The sequence below is a fragment of the Electrophorus electricus genome, chromosome 18, assembly GCF_041902795.1.
Source record: "Electrophorus electricus isolate QZ-2024a chromosome 18, ASM4190279v1, whole genome shotgun sequence".
Taxonomy (NCBI): domain Eukaryota; kingdom Metazoa; phylum Chordata; class Actinopteri; order Gymnotiformes; family Gymnotidae; genus Electrophorus; species Electrophorus electricus.
The window spans coordinates 243,173-268,406 of record NC_137514.1 but is presented as its reverse complement, the minus strand read 5'-3'; the positions used below and the strand labels follow the sequence as shown (position 1 = coordinate 268,406).

Below are 25,234 nucleotides of genomic sequence, written 5' to 3'. Positions count from 1 at the left end.
TTGTTCTGCACCCCAGAACATTGAATCAGTGTTGAATGTTGGAATCATTGAATGAATCAGCAGTATTATAGTGAATTAAGTGAAATAGTTTCTCAATAGTTTGACTTACTTTAGTGTGATGGATAACTGTTTTTGATATTATCTTAGAGGGTTAGGACAGTATGAAATCAAGCTGAGTGTAAACTTAATCTCCAATGAAAATAATCTTATAAGAGTGCATTCAACTGTGGTTATATGGACAAAAAGAACAAACCAACTAAACCAAACCAAGATATCCCTTCAAGGTAATAGTGCCAGGCTCAATCCCAGTCAATGTCCCTTATTAAAAATGTTCCTGTCTTATTTGACATGTTGTTCCAGAAGGAAACAGAAATTGGATTTTGATGTTACTGTTGTTGGACTTAATCAAAATACTGTTCTCCTAGTGTCTCAGAGGGGACTGCTGTATATTTGAAGTACCTTTAGCAGACAATCATCGTTTAATCACAGAAGTGTAACTTCAAAATAATTTGATCCCAAAACATCACTTCATGATTCATTATCCCGAATGTATTTGCCAAATTGGTCCATTGGTCCATGTCTGGAGTATGAGGTATGAAGTAAAGCATCAGTTTTTCAAATCTAGTATAAAACATTTTAAGAATCTGAAAAAGTCCCTTGGGCTAGAACACCAAATAGCCATTGCTTATCATTGTGAATCACTGTCCATAAAAGGCATTGAATCTGGCCCTGCCAGAACTCTAAACTCTACACAATGGATTGGTTTCAAAGTACATTCAACTTGATCTGTGCACAGAAAGAATTATATTCATTCTTAAAATAAACATTTTTAAAATAATCAATCAATAACTAATTACTTTGAGTGTGCTAAAATGCACAAAAACGTGTAATGTATAAAATATATTGGGGGGTTAAAATTAGCTTCATAGTACATTCCCTCTCTTCTGTGGTAACAGAAATATCGACCTATCGACCCATCAGTAGTGGAGTGGTGATAACTGACATTGTTGATAACAGTGTCAGTGGTGCAGCAGAGACAACTGACCTTATTGATAACAGAGTCAGTCAGTGGTGGAGTAGAGACATCTGATGTTATTGATAACAGAGTCAGTCAGTGGTGGAGTAGGGTCATCTGCTGTTATTGATAACAGTTTGTCAGAGGTGGAGAAGAGACATCTGATGGTATTGATAAGTCTGTCAGAGGTGGAGTAGAGACAACTACGTTATTGATAATGATGAACGTGATTACTCAAGACACTTACATTTCAGGCCTACCCTAATTCAATAAAATCTCTTCTCTAAAATGAATTTAATTTTGGTGAAACTTGGTGGAGAAACTACACGTTGCTGACTAGCTTACTAATGGTTAAGATGCTAGCTAGCTAGTCGGGTTGTGCATTTTGTGCTAGTTTCCCATTTATATTACCAATGATCTAGTCAAACCCAGGTTTGTGCTAGTGTTAGTTAATGGCTTTGCAATGTTAAATTAGTTCGCTAGCTAGCTAACAGCTTATTGTGTAGTTAATTTAGTGGTTGTTCGAGCTAACAGCTTATTGTGTAGTTAATTAAGTGGCTGTTCTAGATAACGGTTTGTTGTGTAGTTCATTTAGTGGTTGTTCTAGCTAACAGCTTATTGTGCAATTTAGTAGTTGTTCTAGCTAACAGCTTATTGTGTAGTTAATTTAGTGGTTGTTCTGGCGGTTCGAAATAGCTAGCATTCACTAACTGTTAGCCTGCTAGTAGTTTGTTAATGTTAGCTGCTTAGCTAGCTAGCTTATGGGTTTTAGTTTTGGCAGTTGTGTGTGTGTAGGAGCTTTCCTTTTGATACCTAATTTACAGGTGCATCTCAATAAATTAGAATATCATTGAAAAGTTAATTTATGTCAGTAATTCAATTCAAAAAGTGAAACTTGTATATTATATAGAATCATTACACACAGAGTGATCTAGTTCAAGTGTTTATTTCTTTTAATGTTGATGATTATGGACTACAGCCAATGAAAACCCAAAACTCAGTATCTCAGAAAATTTGAATATTGTGAAAAAGTTCAATATTGTAGACTCATGGTGTCACACTCTAATCAGCTAATCAACACAAAACACCTGCAAAGGCTTCCTAAGCCCTTAAACGCTCCCTCAGTCTGGTGCACTAGGCTACACAATCATGGGGAAGACTGCTGACTTGACAGTTGTCCAGAAGGAAGGTAAGCCACAAAAGGTCTTTGCTAAAGAAGTTGGCTGTTAACAGAGTGCTGTATCCAAGCATATAAATGGAAAGTTGACTGGAAGGAAAAAGTATGGTAGAAAAAAGTGCACAAGCAACAGGGATAAGAACCTTGAAAGGATTGTCAAGAAAAGGTGATTCAAGAATTTGGTGGAGATTCACAAGGAGTGGACTGCTGCTGGAGTCAGTGCTTCAAGAGCCACTACACACAGATGTATCCAGGACATGGCCTACAACTGTCGCTTTCCTTGTGTCACTCGTGACCCAGAGACAACGTCAGAAGCATCTTACCTGGGCCAAGGAGACAAAGGACTGGACTGTAGCTCAGTGGTCCAAAGTTCTGTTTTCAGATGAAAGTATATTTTGCATTTCCTTTGGAAGTCAAAGTCCCAGAGTCTGGAGGAAGACTGGAGAGGCACACAATCCAAGCTGCTTGAGGTCTAGTGTGAAGTGTTTACTATCAGTGATGGGTTGGGGAGCCATGTCATCTGCTAGTGTTGGTCCACTGTGTTATATCAAGTCCAAAGTCAGCACAACTGTCTAGCAAGACATTTTAGAGCACTTCATGCTTCCCTCTGCTGACAAGTTTTATGGAGATGTGGATTTCATTTTCCAGCAGGACTTGGCACCTTCCCACATTGCCAAAAGTACCAATATGTGGTTTAATAACCACAGTATCACTGTGTTTGATGGGCCAGCAAACTCACCTGACCTAAACCCCATAGAGAATCTATGGGATATTGTCAAAAGGAAGATGAGACACCAGACCCAAGACCCAACAATGCAGACAAGCTGAAGGCCGCCATCAAAGCAACCTGGGATTCCATAACACCTCAACAGTGCCACAGGCTGATCACCTTCATGCAAAAGGAGCCCTGACCAAGTATTGAGTGCATATACTGTACACTTTTCAGTAGGCCAACATTTGTATTAAAAATCATTTTTTTAATTGGTCTGATATAATTTTTTTGAGATACTGACTTTTGGGTTTTCATTGGCTGTAAGCCATAATCAACATTAAAAGAAATAAACACTTGAACTAGAGCACTCTGTGTGTAATTAATCTATATGAGTTTCACTTTTTGAATTGAATTACTGACAAACTTTTCAATGATATTCTAATTTATTGAGATGCACCTGTATAGCCAGATGATATCAGAATACTGCATTAACTTTGAAAATGCAAGCCATCTAATTCTTAAAAAGATGTTTCCCTTTAATAAAATACTCAAATTTTTTTCTAATGATATATACGGTCCCTTCCATCTGAACACATTAGAGCTGCAATTACTGATAATGGTTGCTGCAACTTGAGTATGTCGCCTCCGGCCCCACCGACTGTAACCCTATTCATTAACCGCATTAGTTACCTAACCTAGTTATCCACCTAAACTGCTAAATGTTGAGAGGGTTAAATCTGATTACACTTTAATATATCTGGTGGCATATTCACTAGCTAGCTGTGTGTGAATTCTGCTAGTGTGTTTGCTAGCCTAACAGTTAACCAAGTTCTATCAAGCATAGACAGCATTTGGTAATCAATGTAACAAGAGAAATAGACACCATGGCTGTACCCTGAAGGTAAAACAAGCCCTTAAACAGTCTTACCAAAGGGGCTCACTGTCTGGCTCGGTCGTCCGGTCTTCCTCTGTACATGCTGGCTTGGATTCTGATTCAGATAGCATGGGCATGTTCACAAAATATTATACAGTATCTGATCACAGAAAAATGTCTTGGACATTTTTTATCCAGTGGCATAGGGATCTTTTTTCTGTTTACATTTTGTTTTTAATGTTGGTGACTATTTTTATCGTCAGATTTATTTTTTTGGTCCAATTTTTTAATGGCATGTAAATAATTGAATACAAGACATACACGGGCCTCTTAACTACCTATATCTGAGTCCACAAACATCTGAGCAGATCTCATAATTTAAGACTGCACAAAAGGACGAACCTAACCGGTTTCTGCTCAATCATTTTTCTTTAGTCACATGCTGTGAGAGGCATGCAGCAATGTGAATTCTTCTTCAGTAATAAGCAGGCCACTAAAAAGTTTGTTCCTGCTTCTCTGCAAACCCAGGGTCTAGTTCAGAACTGCAACTTGACTATTTGAACACAAAAACAAGACACAAAAACACGCAGACGTGCCGGCGTCGAAATACTGTATAGTTGTTTAATACCCACACCTAAACGGTTCCATTACAGATTGTTTGATTTCAACAATACAATTTAAATACTTAAAAATATAGCAAAAAGACAAATTACAAAACAGGCAATCCGTGACAGGAATGATCATGAGCAACAGTTTCAGTAATGTTACAGGATTGGAGAGTTAGTTAAAGTTGCCTAGTTATATCTTTTGTTGTCAAATGTTTCATCCAGGTCTTTTATTATAGTTGTGTGGTTTATGGTATACAATGTCTGAGGTACCCTTGGGGTTATTATCCAACCTGGTGGTTAGTGTTGTGTGTGCATGCAGGTTTATATACAAATGTGGAGGGGGGGGGTGCATGAGTGCCTATCTGTGTGTGTATGTGTACATATATATGTGCACGTGAGTGTGTGTGAGAATGTAACATTCGGGGGAAGTGTGCTCCAGTACATGTGAACACTCAGGGGAAGTGTACTGTCTGCCTGCTGTTCAAGAATTTCAGGTTTTCTTTCTGGTAAACTCAGATGAAATATAAATAGAAAATAAAAATGCATTGAACTCTTTCCTTTTAACAGTTATACTGAAGATTTTAACTTTTTAACCAGTAAGAGATCTCTCCACAAGTTTGATCAATAAGTTAATCATGAAGCAAACCAATAACCCAAGAGCACCTTAATAACCCACACCCATGAGAGTACCTCTATGCCTGAGTCTTCACCTAAGTGGGCACCTGAACCATGTACACCCCGGTACTGCCATGTCTTCTGTTCCCGTGGTAACCCTGCACCAACCGACTGGATGAGTTTGCCTGGGCCTGACACAGCTTCTGAATGAGAAAACGCTTATCGCGTCCCTCCTGGGGGGAGAGAGAGGGCGCGATACAGAAATAGAGATACAGACAGATAGAGAAAGAGCAAGCAAGAAGGGGAAGGACATTATATATGCGAGAGAGATACAGAAACAGTGATAAGGACAGGAAGCAACAGACAAGTGGAGGAAGAGAGAAGGCTATTTAATGTACTACAATGTTTACTTTTTTATATATAATTACAAATTTTCTGTTGGGAATCTTTAAGACATTTAATTGTAAAGAACAAGAATAATACTGAATGGTTGTGTGTCTTACGAGAGAGTGTTTGTTTGTGAGTGACTCTCATATATGCATTTAGCTGACGCTTTTATCCAATGCGACTTCCAATTATGACTGAGTACAACTTGAGCAATTGAGGGTTAAGGGCCTTGCTCAGGGACCCAAAAGTGGCAATTTGGCAGTGGTGGGGCTTGAACCAGCAACCTTCCAATTACTAGCCAAGCACCTGAGCTACCACTGCCCTATATGTGTGTTGGTGACTGATTGTGAATGTGAGATTGTATGAGGTTATGTTATACACACCATGACAAGCTGATCTCTCAGCTGATTTATCACACGTTTATAAGCTCCAGCCAATGCTATGACATATAACATTGCCATACTGCAACACAGAAACACACAATTTCATACACTTGTGCCACATACATCCCTAGTGTGTAATGTTTAATATTAAATGTAACATTTACTGCAACACCTACACATGAAAGAGGATTCATTATACTCATTTTCACTGTTCATAATTAACGAGAACCTATTATGCTCATTTTCACGCTTTATCATTTTATTTTGGGGGCTACTAGAATAGATTTACATACTTCAATGTTCCAAAAACACAATCTTTCCTCATACTGTACATGTTTTCATTCTCTGACCAAAACTCTCTGGTAGAGCTCCTGTGTCCACCCAATTTTCAATGTCCACCATCAGCCTAGTGGATAGGACTTTGGGTTATCAATTGGTTGCTGGTTTGAATCTCGGCTCTGCCATGCAGCCTCTGTTGGGCCCTTGATCAAGGGGCTTAACCTTCTTGACTTTAGGGCTGCTGTACAACAGCTGACCCTGCACTCTGACCCCATATGGGATATGTGAAGAGAAACATTTCATTTTACTGTACATGTACATAGTGTTTAAACTTTATCCCTTTAACACATGTGAACAACATCCTAGTGGATCTATTCTCTCCATATTACAGAACAAGTAGATCTCTGTGTGTAGATGGTGTGTGTGTGTGTGTATTTCCTGACCAGGTGATGACGAAGAAGGACACAGCGAAAGCCTCAGAGGAGAGCGTGGTGAGGAAGGAGCGTAAATGTGGATGTAGCAGTGACACAGTCTGTGGAACCACTGCCCACGACGTGTTGTAGTTCACAAATGGCCCACATGAACCAGAGCTCCGAATCCTAACGTGCACACACAGAGATACATGCAAAAACACAGGCATATGAACGCACACAGACACGTGCACACACACACACGTTACTCACTGAGTCATGCTCGCTATAATGGGCACAAAAGCCAGTACTCAGTGTGTGTGTGTGCGCATGTGTGTTACTCACTGAGTCATGCTCACTATAATGGACACAGTAGCCAGTACTCAGTGTGTGTGTGTGTGTGTGTGTGTTACTCACTGAGTCATGCTCACTATAGTGGGCACAGTAGCCAGTACTCAGTGTGTGTGTGTGTTACTCACTGAGTCATGCTCACTATAATGGGCACAGTAGCCAGTACTCGGTGTGTGTGTGTGTGTGTGTGTGTGTGTGTGTGTGTGTGTGTGTGTGTGTGTTACTCACTGAGTCATGCTCACTATAATGGGCACAGTAGACAGTACTCAGTGTGTGTGTGTTACTCACTGAATCATGCTCACTATAGTGGGCACAGTAGCCAGTACTCAGTGTGTGTGTGTGTGTGTGTGTGTTACTATAATGGGCACAGTAGCCAGTACTCAGTGTGTGTGTGTGTGTGTGTGTGTGTGTGTGTGTGTTACTCACTGAGTCATGCTCACTATAATGGGCACAGTAGCCAGTACTCAGTGTGTGTGTGTGTGTGTTACTCACTGAGTCATGCTCACTATAATGGGCACAGTAGCCAGTACTCAGTGTGTGTGTGTGTGTGTGTGTGTGTGTGTGTGTGTGTGTGTGTGTGTGTTACTCACTGAGTCATGCTCACTATAATGGGCACAGTAGCCAGTACTCAGTGTGTGTGTGTGTGTGTGTGTGTGTGTGTGTTACTCACTGAGTCATGCTCACTATAATGGGCACAGTAGACAGTACTCAGTGTGTGTGTGTTACTCACTGAATCATGCTCACTATAGTGGGCACAGTAGCCAGTACTCAGTGTGTGTGTGTGTGTGTGTGTGTGTGTGTGTGTGTGTGTGTGTTACTATAATGGGCACAGTAGCCAGTACTCAGTGTGTGTGTGTGTGTGTATGTGTGTGTGTTACTCACTGAGTCATGCTCACTATAATGGGCACAGTAGCCAGTACTCAGTGTGTGTGTGTGTGTGTGTTACTCACTGAGTCATGCTCACTATAATGGGCACAGTAGCCAGTACTCAGTGTGTGTGTGTGTGTGTGTGTGTGTGTGTGTGTTACTCACTGAGTCATGCTCACTATAATGAGCACAGTAGCCAGTACTCAGTGTGTGTGTGTGTGTGTGTGTTACTCACTGAGTCATGCTCACTATAATGGGCACAGTAGCCAGTACTCAGTGTGTGTGTGTGTGTGTTACTCACTGAGTCATGCTCACTATAATGGGCACAGTAGCCAGTACTCAGTGTGTGTGTGTGTGTGTGTGTGTGTGTGTGTGTGTGTGTGTGTGTGTGTTACTCACTGAGTCATGCTCACTATAATGGGCACAGTAGCCAGTACTCAGTGTGTGTGTGTGTGTGTGTGTGTGTGTGTGTGTGTGTTACTCACTGAGTCATGCTCACTATAATGGGCACAGTAGCCAGTACTCAGTGTGTGTGTGTGTGTGTGTGTGTGTGTGTGTGTGTGTGTGTGTGTGTGTGTGTGTGTGTGTGTTACTCACTGAGTCATGCTCACTATAATGGGCACAGTAGCCAGTACTAGGCCGATCAGCAGTACTGCCAGGAAGAAGAATGTGGAGCTGCTTGCCCTGAATGGGCGTGAAGCAGGGCGACAGTTATTCACCAGAGTCACCTGCAATATGACACCTTTATCAATGGTTATTCACCAGGGACACCTGCATTAACACCTTTATCAACAGTTATTCAGCAGGGTCACTTGCAATACAGCAGCTTTATCAACAGTTATTCAGCAGGGTCACTTGCAATACAACAGCTTTATCAACAGTTATTCAGCAGGGTCACTTGCATTACAACAGCTTTATCAACAGTTATTCAGCAGGGTCACTTGCAATATAACACCTTTATCAACAGTTATTTACCAGTCACCTGCATTAACACCTTTATCAACAGTTATTCACCAGGGTCACCTGCAATATAACAGCTTTATCACCAGGTATGCTAACCATTACAACTACTTTATTAAGATACAAGACAATTAACCCTAAGCTATAATACACATTATACGGTTAATTATTTAACCAGTGAACACTGAGGTACGAGTCCCCTGTGAACAGCTAAACCAACATTTTTCACTTTGTCTACTAAAACGTTTTAATCAACACAATCAGTACATTCTCATTATAGCATCCCCAAATCTACAATGCATTCACTTTTGTCATGCAACACACTTCACTGTATTTACTTTAAGTATGTGACAGATTTCACTGTATTCATTTTAGTCATGTGACAGGCTTCAGGATGTGGTTTGGGACATAGCATGTCTTATTAGCGTTTATAAAAGTGAAGAAAACTACACTGTACGGATCAGTGGTGATGTCTGTATTAAGATGCCAGGGGATGAATATATGGGAATGTTATTATGAATGATATTGGGTGATATTGAGACTAGTTACTTCTTAGCTACATCAGACTCCTAGCTCCTGTGCAAATTTATAAAAAGAAAAAGAAAATGTCAGACTGCAAACATGTCTCTGAGGATCGAGTACAGTAAAGGGTTAAATGTCTAAAGGTGAATATTCTTACCTTCTTGATATAAAATACTAAGTAGTATTTGATGGTGTTGATGGCGGGCAGCAGGGGGCAGTAGAAAGCCCCAATCCAGCAGATGGTTTGGCCGTAGATGATCTCCAGGACGTTGTGAGGGATGGCAAACTCCTGCTGACCCAGCCACTTCACCAGCGCATAGTCACAGTGATTCACTAGAATCCTTCAGAGGAGTCAACTCTTTAATACCCTCAAAACACGTGCCAACTAAATGATTACTAAGATGCTTCAAACAAAAGAATGATAGTGATTCATTATAATCTATTACAAAGCAAGAGTTGTCTCCCATAGTAGTGGCTAATGTCTACTTTAAACAGTCAGCCTAATTCACACTGCTATGATTTCTTTATATTATTTGACTGAGTCAGAACTGAGTTGTCAACCCAAGAGCTGATCATCATAACCATAATTAACTCAGACTAAGTGTGAACAAAGACTTATCTCTGACTGTAACAGATCAGTCAGGCTGATCTATGCCTGTGTGAACAAAGTAAAGACTTTATCCTACTTTCGGGGAAACTCCACGAAAAGTGTGACCGCTCCGATGATGAGAAAATCAAAGATCAACAGCTTGTACATCTCCTGCCCGACATGCGTCTCCCAGCACTGAACTCACACATAAATACACACACACAGTGATTGGTGAGGTGGTGGATGGATGGGAGGGTGGGTGTGGGTGTGGGTGTGGGGGTGGGTGTGTGTGTGTGTGTGTGTGTGTGTGTGTGTGTGTGTGTGTGTGTGTGTGTGCGCACGCTCACAGGGTAAAGCTTTTTGTTGTATCCACAGGGACAATCTGTTTCAGGGCATCTAATCTGGGACCACAGAGAAAAGAGCAGGACCCCAATACTGGCCAATCGCATGAAAACACACCTGCAGAGGACAGCACGCACGCATGCGCACGCGCACACACACACACACACAGTGAACAATGAGCAACAACATTCTAACTTAAGAAACACTCTGCAATACACAACCTGACAAAGCAAGCCAGTGACTGTAACATTTTTATATCTCTGTACACCATGAAAATGCGTAAAACCATTCATGGGATTAGAGGTTACACGATATGATAAAGGCATTAGGGGTTGGAGGTTACAGGACATGATATAGGAGTTAGGGTATGGGAAACAAAGATTACGGTATGTTAAGGTATGTGAACCAGATATTAGGGTATGTTATGGTATGTGGAAGAGGTTAGGGTATGTTAGGAGCAGGTGTTAAAGGAAATGCGATAAGAGGCTAGACGTCAAAGGGTATGAGAAAAGGATTTGGAATAAGTTGGACAGGGGCTGGGGTAACAGGGATGGCTTGGGGTAACAGTGACAGGGGTTGGAGTAACAGTGACAGGGGATGGAGTAACAGTGACAGGGGTTGGAGTAACAGTGACAGGGGTTGGAGTAACAGTGATGAGGTAATGAGGATGGGGATTGAGGTAATAGTGACGGGTGTTGGGGTAATGGGGTAATGGGGTGCAGGGGTAATGGTGATGGGAGTTGGGATTATGGTGAAGGGGATTGGGATAATAGTAATGGGGGTTGGGGTAATAGTGACAGAAGTTTGGGGTAATGGGGTCGGAGGCTAGGGTAATAGGGATAATAGTGATGGGGTTAGGGTAATGGGAACAGTTTGGGTTAATAGGAATGTGGGTTGGGGTAATGAGGTTGGGATAATGCTGACAGGGTTGAGGTATAATAGTGACAGGGTTAGGGTAATAGTGATGGGGTTTGGTTAGGGTAATAGTGATGGGGTTTGGTTGGGGTAATAGTGACAGGGTTAGGGTAATAGTGATGGGGTTTGGTTAGGGTAATAGTGATGGGGTTTGGTTGGGGTAATAGTGACAGGGTTAGGGTAATAGTGATGTGGTTTGGTTGGGGTAATAGTGACGGGGGTTTGGGTAAATGAGACGCAGATTTGAAAAATGGGGATGGGGATATGGGTAAAGGGGATAGTGCTTGTGGTAATAGTGATGGGTTTGTGCAATAGGGACAGGGGTTGGGGAAATAGGGACAGGGGTTGGGGTAATGGAGCTGTACTTGAGAAGTAACTACAAATTTACTCTCATGCACACATACGCATGCGCACCACATGTACACACGTGTGCGCGCGCACGCGCACACACACACACGTGCGTGCGCACACACACACCTCAGGAGTGTGAAGCGGATCTCGAAGGCAGGAGAGTAGTCCTCAAAGCTGATGATGATAGTGAAGATGATCGGAGTGATGAAGTTGGCCATTGTGATAACGATGGAGGGCAGATACTCAAATATCAATGCCACAATAAAGGTGTACTGCTGAGACGCCTACACACACACACAAACAAATGAAGATAAACTATGATAAAAGGTATACTACTGATCTCTCTGCACACATGCAGGTACACACTTGTGCACACACAAACAGCTCTACAATATAGGTATACTATGCATACACACACACGTGCACTTCACCTGTGCCTGTATTTGCTGTGAGAAGATTGTGGCGATGTAGATGGCGTAAAAGCAGGCGGCCAACACACAGATGACAAAGAGGTTGAGAGTGAATCTGAGTGTGTAGATACGACACTTCTCCTGACGGGAGCGCTCAGCTATTTTCTGTCTGATCCTCTCCTCCTCCAGATCAGTCTACACACACACACACACACACACACACACACACACACACACACACACACACACACACACACACACCATGCAAGGCAAGTTCAAATTCAAAGTGCTTCACATAAAAGAGATAAACAACAAGCTTATTTCATCCCAAGATCCATCACCTCAGGAAGGTTTTTATATTTAAAAAAAAAAACATAGATAAACAAAAATATTGCTTTAGCTTATTGTAAAATATTAATAATAGTAATAACAATAATAATACATTGTATTTATTTAGAGCTTTTCAAGGACCCAAAGATGCTTACAGTAGTCAGTACAAAAGACACTGATAGGACAACATATCCAGTATCCATTACATTTACAGATGGCACTTACAGAACATGCACAAGAGCTGATGAAAGAGGTTAGGATTGAGAAATATTATAGGCAAGGGAAGAGAGATTTTTAAAGTTAGACTTGAATAGAGAGAGTGGCAGCCTGCTGGACCAGAAGGGGAAGAGAGTTCCAGAGTGGATGAGCACATCTACAAATGGCACAGTCACCATCGCCGTGTAGGCTGGAGGAAGGAACAGTCTGCAGCCTGGATGAGGAAGATCTGAGTGTGAGTGGGCTTGTAAGGAAGGAGAAAATCAGACTTCTCCGTAAACGCACACCCACAGCGCGCCTGTACCAGCACACCGTAAATGCATACCCACAGCGCGCCTGTACCAGCACACCGTAAACGCATACCCACAGCGCGCCTGTACCAGCACACCGTAAACGCATACCCACAGTGCGCCTGTACCAGCACACCGTACGCACACACAGTGCGCCTGTACCAGCACACCGTAAACACATACACACAGCGCGCCTGTACCAGCACACCGTAAACACATACACACAGCGCGCCTGTACCAGCACCTCGTAAACACATACACACAGCGCGCCTGTACCAGCACACCGTAAACACACATACACAGCGCGCCTTTACCAGCACACCTGTACCACCCCACCGTAAACACACACAGCAGATCCTGTATTTGCACACCATAAACATGCACATACACCTGTATCATGACACCTTAAACACACACAGCACTCCTGTACTACCACACCTTAAACACATGTGCTAGTACAGGCGTGCTGTGTGTTTACGGTGTGCTGGTACAGGCGTGCTGTGTGTTTACGGTGTGCTGGTACAGGCGTGCTGTGCGTGCGCGCGCTGGTACAGGCGTGCTGTGTGTGTGCGCGCGCGCGCTGGTACAGGCGTGCTGTGTGTGTGCGCGCGCGCTGGTACAGGCGTGCTGTGTGTGTGCGCGCGCTGGTACAGGCGTGCTGTGTGTGTGCGCGCGCTGGTACAGGCGTGCTGTGTGTGTGCGCGCGCTGGTACAGGCGTGCTGTGTGTGCGCGCGCTGGTACAGGCATGCTGTGTGTGCGCGTGCTGGTACAGGCGTGCTGTGTGGACACAGCACTTACTGAACTGTAAAATTAGGATGACTCTGCTACAGATGTGTCTGTAGTGGTAATCAACGCCTGCAGAAGGCTTTTGTTGTGCTTTTCCTTTAGTTCCTCATCTACACTGAGACTGACTTCTCAATCTCATCCAAGTACCTTTTTTTCACTCACACTTCACCAAATTTTCATCACATACGTCCACAAACCTAGCATCTTTACAATCTGAAATGTCATTCCTGTCTACATATCCCACAATTCATTGTAGATGCTGCAATGTCAGCAACTACATTTACTCCCAACATTCGGTACAATCACAGATTGTGGTGGCAGTAGGGCCTGAAATTACCAATCTGCTGTCCAGAAGGCTGACTTCATCTCCGCCCTAGCGTCCCTCCACTCACTACATTTCCTGGCACTAACAGAGACCTGCACCACCCGTGACCTCGCGACTCTGGCTGCCCTGTCCTCTGCCTTTTCATTTACACATTCTATGAGGCATCTTGGCAGGGGATGTGGCATAGGTTTATTATTTTCTCAAAGTTTGCATTTCACTCCACTTTCCTTCTCTGCTCTTTCCATCTCTTCTTTTGAATTTCACACTATTAGTAGATGACAATGATGTGAGGTTTGGTATGAATGACACTGTAAGCCCTCCAGGTTCCCTAGATAACTTCACTGACGAGCTTGAAGTTCTCCTGAGTCAATTCCCCATTGAAGGAAATCCACTCATTCTTCTTGGTGACTTCAATCTTCCATCAGACAAGCTATACTCCTCCTGCATCTTTCCACTGTTGATGACATTTGACCTCACCTTCAACCAGTCTCCTCCGACTCACAGAGCAGCAATGACCTGATTTTCACCAGGACCACCACAACACACAACATCGCAGTCACCCCCCTCCACCTTTCAAACCATCATTTTCTATACTACTCTCTCCCTTGCTTCTCTTTCCATCCATACCTCCTCAACATGTTCTTCCTCCTTCTATCGCAATCTGCACTCCATCACTCCCTCTTCTCTTACTTCTACTATTTTGTCCACCCTTCCTCACTCTGACACACTTTCTTCTCTCTCCCTGGATTGCTAATACTTACTAATACTTTCCTTTCTACATTTTCATCATCAATGAAACTTCTGTGCGCTCTCTCCTCTAGACCACAATATCTTCCCCACCTGCCCCCTGGCTAACAAACACTCCACTGCCACAAGAGAAAACTAAGGACTGCAGAGAGGTGGTGGAGGAACACTCACCTAGAATCAGACCTCAGCTCATACCAGTCTCTCCTTTCCAAGTTCTCACTGGAAGTAACACCTGCAAAGTGATCCTACTACACAGGAAAATTTGAATCATCAGCATCTGATCCACACAAGCTTTTCAGTATGTTTTCTTCTCTCCTTAACCCTCCCCCTCCTACCTCATCTCTTACTGCTGAGGATTTCATCACGTTCTTTGAGGAGAAGGTTGCAGCAATCCGTCAGTCCTTTTCCTGTTCCCACCAGTGTTCAATCCCCTACATCTAAGTCTCTGGCTTCTTTTTTCTCCTATCTCCTCAGACAAAATTATTCAATTCCTGACTTCCAGCAATCCACTAGATCCCATTCTTTCCACTATGTTCCAGATCTCAAGAGATCTGCTTCCTTTCATCTCTGTCATCAACAACTCCTTCCTGCTTCCTTTCATCTCTGAAGGATCTGCTTCCTTTCATCTCCATCATCAACAAGAACTCCTTATCCTCTGGACATGTACCAACTACGTTCAAAACTGCCAGGATAGTACCAATCCTCAAGAAGGCCACTCGATGGCTCCAAAATAACCAATTACAGACCAGTATCACTTCTCTCTTTCCGCTAAAAGCCCTTGAACGAGCAGTTTACAATCAATTATTTATTTTCCTCACCTAAAAAAAGCTGCATGATCCCAATCATTCTGGCTACAAACCAGCACATTCAACAGTAAAAGCCCTCATAGCAGTGACAGAGAAAATTCATGCTGCTAATTCTGCCAAACTGTCATCTGTCTTTTCGACCTTTTGGCAGCCTTTGACAAAGTAACCACAAAATTCTCCTCTCCAGCCCCGGTGTGACTGGCTCTGCATGGAAATGATTTCAGTCCTATCTGGAGAGACGGTCCTATCAGGTAACGTGGGGAAGATCCACATCCAATACATATAAACTCTCCATTGGTGTCCCGCAGGGCTCAGTATTAGGCCCTCTTCTCTTCTCTTGGTGATGTAATATCTTCTCATGGCCTCTACTACAACTGTTATGCTGACGACGCCCAATTATTTCTTTCTTTCCCACCCTCCAACACACTGGTTTCCAGATGTATCTCAGAATGCTTGAGCAATATTGCATCATGGATGACAGCCCATTTGAAGCTCAACCCCAGTAAAACTGAGATTCTGTACATCCTAGGAACTCCCAGCCCTTACCATGACCTCACAGTTTCCTTCAAGAACTCCCTGGTATCACCATCTGAAGCTGCTTGTAGCCTGGGCACAACTTTGGACAACCAGTTGTTGTTCTCAACCCATGTTTCAAATGTGACCCTTGCAGATTCCTCCTTTGTAACACTGAAGGATTTGGTCTTTCTCTAAGAGCCATCAAACCTCTACAACTTGTCCAGAATGCAGCAGCACGACTGGTCTTCAATCTTCCGAAGTTCACACGTCACTCCACTGCTGCTCTCCCTTCATTGGCTTCCAGTAGCTACATGTATCAGATTTAAAACCTTGATGCTTGCCTACTAGGCCAAAAACGGACCAGCCCCTTCATATATGATGTCAATGTTCAAAGCCCGAGCCGTACCTTGAATATTTCAAACCACAAGTATGGCTCAGCCTGAAATACCATACTTCAAGTATCATGGAAGAGAAGCATCAAGACTATTCTCTGTATTTCCTCCTAGATGGTGGAATGAACTTCTGCTTGCTGACCGAACAGCAGGGTCCCTTGCACTCTTCAAATGCCGACTGGTAGGGTACTGTTTATTGCACTGATGTTGACAGCTCCTATATTGACTAACTGGATCTCTAGTACTAATTGTAGGGTTTATTGCACTGATTGAGCTTTTGTAATTTGCACTTCTACACATCAGCATTGATGCCTGTGTTTCAACAGTATTATAGTTCATTGGTATCTTGGATACTAACCTACTGTACTGGCCAGGAGGTATTCTATGAGTAAATGACAAGGCACTTTTTGAAGTCCCTCTAGATAAGAGTGTCTACCAAATGCCATAAATGAAAATGTGTGCGCTTAAGATTTGATGGTATTTTGGGGTTGTAGTGAATAATGGGTGTGTGTGTGTTTTAATGTGTGTATATTTCAGGTGTGCTGTAGGTTCGGTACCTTGAGCTCATAAAGGAGACTTTTGTGTTTCAGTCGGGCGGCGTTCTCATTAGTGATACAGCAGTCCCAGGCAGCAAAGATCTTATTACAGAAACTCTGGAAACGGTCTTCATCCCGAATAAGCTTCCGCTTAAAACCAGTCACTGATCTGAACACACACACACACACACACACACACACACACACACACACACAGAAACGGTCTTCATCTTGGATCAGCTTCTGCTTAAAGCAAGCTCCTGACATGAACACCCACACAGAAATGCACACTCACAGATTTACACACACAATATCTTATTACAAATCTAGTTAGCCTGTGGAGCATTAGCTCCCCCAAACATTTAGCATGGCCTTGTCACACTCACACACACCCAAACACATACATACTTAGCATGGTCCTGTTTCAGGCTCTCAGTTAACTTCTGTAAGATGCATCACTCACACACACACTGCACACAGAACTGTACCTCTTAACGATCCAGAGGAGGCTCAGGAGTAGGTAGGCAATGGTGCAGAGCAAGTAAGCTATCGGCACACTGTAGCTGAATGAGGGGAACTGGATGGACTCCACCATATAGGACCCATAGAACAGGTAGGTCTGCTCCAGGAATCCCTACACACAAACACACACCTTCTTTATAGTACCCATAGAACAGGTAGATTTAACCAAATTTACATTTAGCTGAAGCTTTTATCCAAAGCAACTTACAATCATGGCTCAGTACAACTTGAGCAATTGCGGGTTAAGGGCAACTTGGTGATTGTGGTCCCTGATGTGGCAACCTTCCGATTACAAGTTGAGTACATTAACCACTGAGCTACCACTGCCACTACCACAAAGCATTAGCTGATTCATTATTTATATAGCACTGCGTGACTCAGTATTAAAATAGCACTAAGTGATTCTTTATTAAAACAGTGGTGAGTGATTCAGTACTGAAACAGCACTAAGTATTTAAACAGCACTGAGTGATTTGGTATTGAAACTGCACTAAATGCAGTTTGAGTATTCACAGAGCACTGAGTGATTTGGTATTGAAACAACACGGACAGTTTGAAAGCATCACAGATCAACTCACTCAGTGTTAATGCAGCAATGATCAATTCACTCAGTGTTAACGCAACGCAACATGATTCCTACCGTTCCAGACAGCAGGTCAGTAATGTACTGGTGAAAGACCACCAGGCCCTGTCGAGATCTGGGAGGATACACACTGCATTCTATCTCTGAACACATGCACACAAACACATACACAGTTAAAAACAATCTTTTGAAATAATCAGTGGAAACAACATATAGATAATACACAGCTGCTGTGGATTATGAATGAAATAAGGTGTGGGTGCATGTGAAAGTGGAGAGAGAAAGCAGAGAGAGCAGTACTCTTTGTGTGAGTGTGTGTGTGTGTGTGTGTGTGTGTGTGTGTGTGTGTGTGTGTGTGTGTGTGTGTGTACCTTCTCCACTGGTGACAGTGAGGTTGGAAGACGTGCGTTTCGCCACGATGACTGGTAGGATCACAAAGCTGAAGATGAGCAGAAACATCATGAAGTTCAGCAGGACCAGGAAACGCAGGAAGGAGAAATATGAGAGAATCCCCGTCCCGAACATGCCTGCAGAATACACACACACCCCATCATACAAGACAAGCCCTCTATGCTGAGGATGTGAGAGAGAACAAGTGTGAGAGTCTGACCCTCTATGATGTGGATGAGAGCACGAGTGTGAGTCTGACCCTCTATGGTGTGGGTCTGAGAGAGCGAGTGTGTGAGTCTGACCCTCTATGATGTGTATGAGAGAGACCAAGTGTGTGAGTCTGACCCTCTATGATGTGTATGAGAGAGAGCGAGTGTGTGAGTCTGACCCACTATGATGTGTATGAGAGCAAGTGTGTGAGTCTGACCCTCTATGATGTGTATGAGAGCGAGTGTGTGAGTCTGACCCTCTATGATGTGTATGAGAGAGCGAGTGTGAGAGTCTGACCCTCTATGATGTGTATGAGAGAGCAAGTGTGAGAGTCTGACCCTCTATGATGTCTATGAGAGAGCGAGTGTGTGAGTCTGACCCTCTATGATGTCTATGAGAGAGCGAGTGTGTGAGTCTGACCCTCTATGATGTGTATGACAGAGCGAGTGTGTGAGTCTGACCCTCTATGATGTCTATGAGAGAGCGAGTGTGTGAGTCTGACCCTCTATGAGGTGGATATCTGTTCTCCAGAGCTGCATGCTACTGAACACCACAGAGCCCTCCTCTCTCATCCTCTTCAGGTAGTGCCCTGCACTTGAACGCCACTGTTTCCAGCCAGACAGATCACGGTAGAGTTGCAACCTGTGCTCTCGTCACACACACACCCAGAGAGGTATATATTGCAGTGTAGTACATTGCAGACATTAGCTGTTAAGGGAAATACCCACAGATACCCACACACAGACACATGCTTGTGTCTGCATTTCTCTCACAGACCCACACTCACTCACCCCCTCACATACTCACTTATGTCTGCATTTCTCTCTCTCTCTCTCACACACACACACACACACACACACACACACATACATACACACACACCTACACACACACCTACACACACACCCACACACACACCCACACACACACCCACACACACACCCACACACTCACTTGTGTCTGCGTTTCTCCGCCATGTTCAAGGGCAGTTCCCGGGCGAGTCTGTGCTCAGTAGTACTGCGGGAAGGCCCATCCTGTGTCCTCCCATATGCACACTTGCCTCTCACGTCCTGGGTCCCGCCCCCACTGCTGGTGGAGCCATAGCGCCCTCGGGAGACACGCCGACGCTTTGTGCTGCTGCTGCCTGATGACTTCCTGCGGTAGAGCAGGGTCTGGTAGCTGGGGAGCTGGTCCAGCAGAGGGTTATTGACAGCAACAACCCGTCTGGAGAGGAATGCTAAAGAAAACACAACACCTCTCACTAGGGCTGAAATGATTCAAGAAACTTGAGTAACTCGATCACTAAAAATCATCGATGGAAATTCTTTGCATAGAAGCTTCTTTTAATCCATATAACTCTATCCACAAATATTCCTATGCCCCATCATGCCTTAAGCCACATATTTGCAAACATCCATCAAGCTGAAAACAGATTCAGTAGCTAAATACTAGGTTCTCTAACAACAAAAATGTGGGAGCATACCAAAATAATGTTAAAGCGAGGTGATATTGTATTACTTCTACCATAGAATGGTGGAAGCATAATATGAATAAGTCAAATTTTACTTTTTAAAGTACTTTTGCTTGTTTTCTAGAATCATTAGCCAGGGATGGAGGCTATGAATAAGCTCCCAGGAACCAGTATCTTCATTGCAGTAATGTTGAGTGGGTTCTAGTGAAGACAATAGACAAATATGTTTACTTAAATGCAGACATTGTGCCCAGCCAGAGTTTGATCAGTCCATACCATCATGCTTGGTTTATCAATGCAGAGACAGGAGAGGTTCACAGAACAGGGTGATCATACATGGCTCTTGAGGTCATGCAGTCATGCTGCTGCCAGTTAACAGAAGGTTAGCTGGCAATGCATGCAATTCCCTATGCGAGATTGTTGAACTCTTCCAGAGCGATTTCTCATGTTTATTGGCAGAGACAATGAATTTGACATTTTTATATATATTCAATAGGCATTACAGTAAGACTAAAGTAAGTTATATTACATACAATTGTATTTCGGATGAATAAATTGAATTTGTGAAAAAATATACTGTTAGGAAATCACCTTTTGTACACTGAGGAAGTAATAACTTTTGTGTGTTCTGAGAAATGTTTCTACTGTTTTCAAAACTGCTTTCACACAAATGTTAAGGATCACTGAGTGCACTGCAAAGGTTATGGAAAGTAGCAAATGGCAAATTACTTAGTTTTACCTGATTTATATTTTTATATTTCTTGTAAACCAAACTATTTTGTGTTTCCCTTTCATATCAACAATCATTGGTACACCAGCCTCGACAAAATAATGTTTAATGACTCCATTCACAAACCATACCGCACATATCTTGAAAAACATGAAAAATAAAAAGGTCAAATGAAAATATCATAGATACCTTTATTTGAAATAATTGGAAATTAATTTTTTTTTAACTTATATATTTTTACGATTTACTCTTCTTGTTTTTGAATTTCAGAAAATGTTTTATTTAAAATCCATAAGGCAATATGGCATTTAAATACACTAAATTAGGAGTAGTTTTGAGAAATATATTATGAAATTTAAGCAATAAAAATGTTGATTTTCTAAAACAGAAACGAATTAGTTGTTCATTTTAAGACACCCGTCATATTCTTTTTTGTATATTTACTATTGCTCTTTAATAAAACAAAAGTATTTGTTTTCCAATTACATAATTAATTAATGGAGTAATCCTTAGAATACTTAATTACTAAAATAATCTATTACTGCAGCCCAACCACTCACAAACTCAGTCTCTCTGTGTGACACAATTGGAGGGGAACACTAGAGAATACACAACACAACACATGGAAATCTTTCCTAGTACACACAAGGTGAAATAACAAAACAAAAGCATTTTCATAAAAACGCATCTTTGAGGTTGTTTTAAACATGTGAGGAGCCAAGAGATTTCTCTTTAGCTACAACTACTGCAGGTAATGCATTATTTAGCTACACCAGAAACACAACAGTCAATGGCAAATACAGCTGATAGATATGCAGGACAAATCTGCCAGAGCACTGGGCTCATCCTGACCCTATCACCCACTCAGACCAGTAATGGTGGCCTGGTGGTTATAACGTTTGCCTCCCAGCACTCCTGCTGGTTTCCTCCCGCAGTTCAAGATCAGGTCAAACTGGCTATCATAATAAATTTTCCTGGTGTAAATGTGTGTTAAGGTTTGTGTGTGTCTGCATGCCCAGTTGTGGATGGTGCTCTGTCCAGGGTGTTGTCACCTCTCCCCTCCCTGCACCTATTTCAGTCCCCCAGGGGGACATGGTTTCTGGTTGAGAGTACACTGTGTAAGATTGGCTGCTTCTTCTCACTGGCATGTGATTGTATGCAAAAGCTGTGTGTTGATTGTAAAGTGTCCTTGGGTTTCCTTGAAAGGTGCTACATAAGTGTAAATTCTTTCATTCATAATAAAGAGATCATCTGCCAAAAACATTACTCACTGCAGCTTTAAAAAGATGGGCCCATCTCAGGTTCATTCATAAGACAGTGTGCCAGTTAGAGCCATATAAAGTAGGCATGGTACTGGATATCTGTAAAGCTGCTTTATAACAAAAGCTGTTATAGCATTATATAAATAAATTTGACTTTGACATTAAGTACAGTTTATGTTTAATTTTATGAAATTGTTTTATTTTCATGAGAAGGATCAAGAGAGCTACTTCCACATCCACCCAGAAGTAAACAATCTTTTTTGGATGGTTTATAAAAAGGTTGCTGTTTGGTTTTCCTACATCTAAGAACTTTCAACTGGTACAAGAAACTACCATAGCTATAGGCACCATTCTACCTGCCCCCTCTGTCTGTGTCTGTCTGTCTGTCTGTCTCTGTATGTGTGTGTGTGTGTGTGTGTGGGGGGGGGGGGGGGGGGGTTAAATGTGTCAATCAAGCCTCAAGACTCAGCTTCAGTGACTGAAGATCTTGTGTATATATCTTATACACAAACACTAAAGAACAGAATTTTCTTTTCTCCTCTCTAAAACAACGGACTGTTGAGACATTAAAAAGAAACCACAAAGCGATATTTAGACTGTAGAGACCATTTTTGTTTTCCACGTTTGTTATTTCTCGATTTTACAAAGAGCGTAACATTCTGGCTAATACACTTAACTTAAATAGTAATTCCAAATTTTATCCAAGTTCGCACTTTAAGTTGTGATGTTACCCAGACTGGGCTGTGTGGTGTTCGGGACCATAGCTAGCCAGCTAGTTCATCTGCGCCACACGAGTAACACCATCCCGTTTGGCTACACGCATTTCATTTATTATTGAGATCGACATATTATTGAGATCAGCAATGTTTGGCTACGTGACGAAAAAACGCCAGTGTTGGCAACTGCACCAAAATGAAAAGTAGCGAGTCACGATGTAATTTAACGTTAGTTACATTAGTTAAATGTAACCTTAGCTACTTTAGTAACCTTATCTAGTTATCTGCCTAGTTAGTGGATTAGAACAGTACTCTTATACATGTCAGACAAACCAGCACCTAACATAACCTAGATAGTTAATGAACTTACTTCAGCCAGCTATGACAGCCCCATAACCGCAAATATCATTATTTAGAGAGCCGGCCAGCTAGCGTTAGCACTAGTAAGGTATCACCCCTGTAGTCTCTCCCAGTCTCTCCTGCAGTCTCTCCCATAGTGTCTCCGGCAGTCTCTCCTATAGTGTCTCCCAGTCTCTCCGGCGGTCTCTCCTATAGTATCTCCCAGTCCCTCCGGCAGTCTCTCCGGCGGTCTCTCCTATAGTATCTCCCAGTCCCTCCGGCAGTCTCTCCCATAGTGTCTCCCAGTCTCTCCGGCCGTCTCTCCTATAGTGTCTCCCAGTCTCTCCGGCGGTCTCTCCCACAGGTACTGAACTCCACACCTAGAGCTGCGTGCCTTGACAAGTTTGCTAGGCGGCTAGCGTTAGCTAGCTATAACTAATATCAATGATTTTAGGATGTTTACGTACCCCCATCAACGTTGTCCATTTGTAATGTTGACTATATAACGTGACCAAACGGTCGCTTTCTTAGTTAAATAATTTCAAACGGAACAGATGTTTGTTGTGGTTGATCCATAACAGGCTAGCTAACGTAGCCACATTCCTGAACATCCGAAGCAAGTAGTCTAAACTGCGCGTGCATGAATCTTGAAGCGCGTCCTTGTCAACACCGTGAATACCTAAGGCTTAGACCCAACCCTAATGCTGTATCCAGAAAAATGTAATTGAGAAACTGTTTAATATCGCAAATAGTGTAGAATTTACTGTAGAATGCTAATTAAGGGTTTCCAAAGCCTATTTACAATGAAAGCTAGAAATCCAGTGAATGATAAATTAAATCTGGCCTGTTAAGGTATGACAACCACCCTTCTCCGGTATCTAATTTACTAGATGTACTATCAATCAGTGATTATCTAAATGAGAATAACTTTAATTACAACATACTCAGACTAATCAGACACACTGGACAATTTACATAGTACAAAATATAGGAAATAAACTAGTCTTAAAAAAGGCAAAATAAAGAAATAACAGTATTATAAAATAGTAATCTAATATAACTAATGGGCTAGTTTATTTGTGTATGAAGAGGTGGTGTCTGAGGTGAGAGGGGTTGGGTATGATTGTACCTGCATGCTTCATGACTGCTTTGGTCCTTGTTTGTGGAAAGGTGTCCTAAAATGTTGCCTTGTTACACATATATGGTAAAGACATAAAGATATAAGGATATAATATGACTCCTCACGTATGTCAAGGCCAGTCCTTAGATCACGCTAACATCTTATGAAGAGATGTCTTTGTATAGAGATGTCTTTCTATGGACCTATTGTATCGATGGACATTCTATTCACCAAATAAACATTCCCCGCGCGCTTCAGTGAGCTCGGTCAATAGTTCCTGGGAGATGTTTAAGGGTCTCCATCTGCACATAAAGGCTTTGGAGCTCGGGAACCCCCACAGACAAAGATATTAAATGCAAATGCTTTCCAAAATCACTCTGCATACTGAAACACCTCATGCTGGAGTGATGTTATGTGTGGTGCCATAGATTAGCAGCACAAAAGCTAATCACAAAGATCCCACAGAAATCCAGGCTTGTGCATTTTACTCACATGATGTTTTTTTCAGTGACTTTTCATTTATTGGCCTTTTAAAACAAATCAGGATAAGGAAAAAACAGTCCCCTTTCAGGTGAAGATTATTTAGAACATTTAAGCATACATCATCGCTAAATATAACATAGTGGTACCAATCCCCCTTCATATTGTGTAGCTGCTGTAGCTGCCACTCTCCCAGACTCCCTATCAGTCCCTGTTTCTGGTGTAAAAGAAACCACCCAGCCAGTTCCCACCCACGGCGAGAGAGACGCCACCAGCCCAGTTCCTGCCTCTGGCAAGAGAAATGCCGCCCAGCCATTCCCTGCCTCCGGCGCAAGAAACACCACCTGTCCTGATCGTATTCCAATCCCTGGCGCGAGAGACACCACCCATCCTGATCCTGTTCCAGTCCTGGGCGCTAGAGACGCCGCCTGGCCTGTTCCCGGCATAGTGGATGCCGCCAATTCTGTTCCTGTTCCCAGCCTAGTGGTGGCCGCCTGGCCTGTTCTTGCCACCCAAGAGGTCTCTCAACCTGTTTCTGTTCCATGTGTCAAGTCTGTACCTGTAGGTGTGCCCCCGGATATCCCTGCAGCACCACTGACCACCACAGCCACTAGTCCAGACTTCCCAGACTCGCCGTTGAATGCTACAGAGTTTATTTTTAAGGGTGATATTTCCCTTAACATGCCAAGATCATGGACC

General features: G+C 42.7%; 1 protein-coding gene across 3 annotated transcripts; it reads right to left on the bottom strand.

Annotated features, from left to right (window-relative positions):
• Positions 1–4,379: 4,379 nt before the first annotated feature.
• tmc7 (transmembrane channel like 7) lies at positions 4,380–23,578 on the bottom strand. 3 transcript variants are annotated; one of them, XM_035535044.2, is made up of 16 exons: positions 23,403–23,578; positions 19,372–19,654; positions 18,920–19,059; positions 18,189–18,344; positions 17,875–17,960; positions 17,201–17,346; positions 16,734–16,881; positions 11,789–11,962; positions 11,484–11,641; positions 10,097–10,208; positions 9,847–9,944; positions 9,318–9,501; positions 8,276–8,406; positions 6,494–6,649; positions 5,772–5,850; positions 4,380–5,234 (listed from the first exon to the last, which is right to left on the bottom strand). In XM_035535044.2, the coding sequence occupies exons 1-16, from the start codon at positions 23,419–23,421 to the stop codon at positions 5,097–5,099; spliced, it is 2,208 nt and encodes a 735-aa protein (XP_035390937.1). In that variant the 5' UTR covers positions 23,422–23,578; the 3' UTR covers positions 4,380–5,096. The 3 variants fall into 3 exon arrangements, with proteins under 3 accessions (XP_035390937.1, XP_035390938.1, XP_035390939.1); XM_035535045.2 differs by lacking the exon at positions 5,772–5,850; XM_035535046.2 differs by lacking the exon at positions 23,403–23,578 and having other exon boundaries at positions 18,920–19,066; positions 19,372–19,482.
• Positions 23,579–25,234: the final 1,656 nt, after the last annotated feature.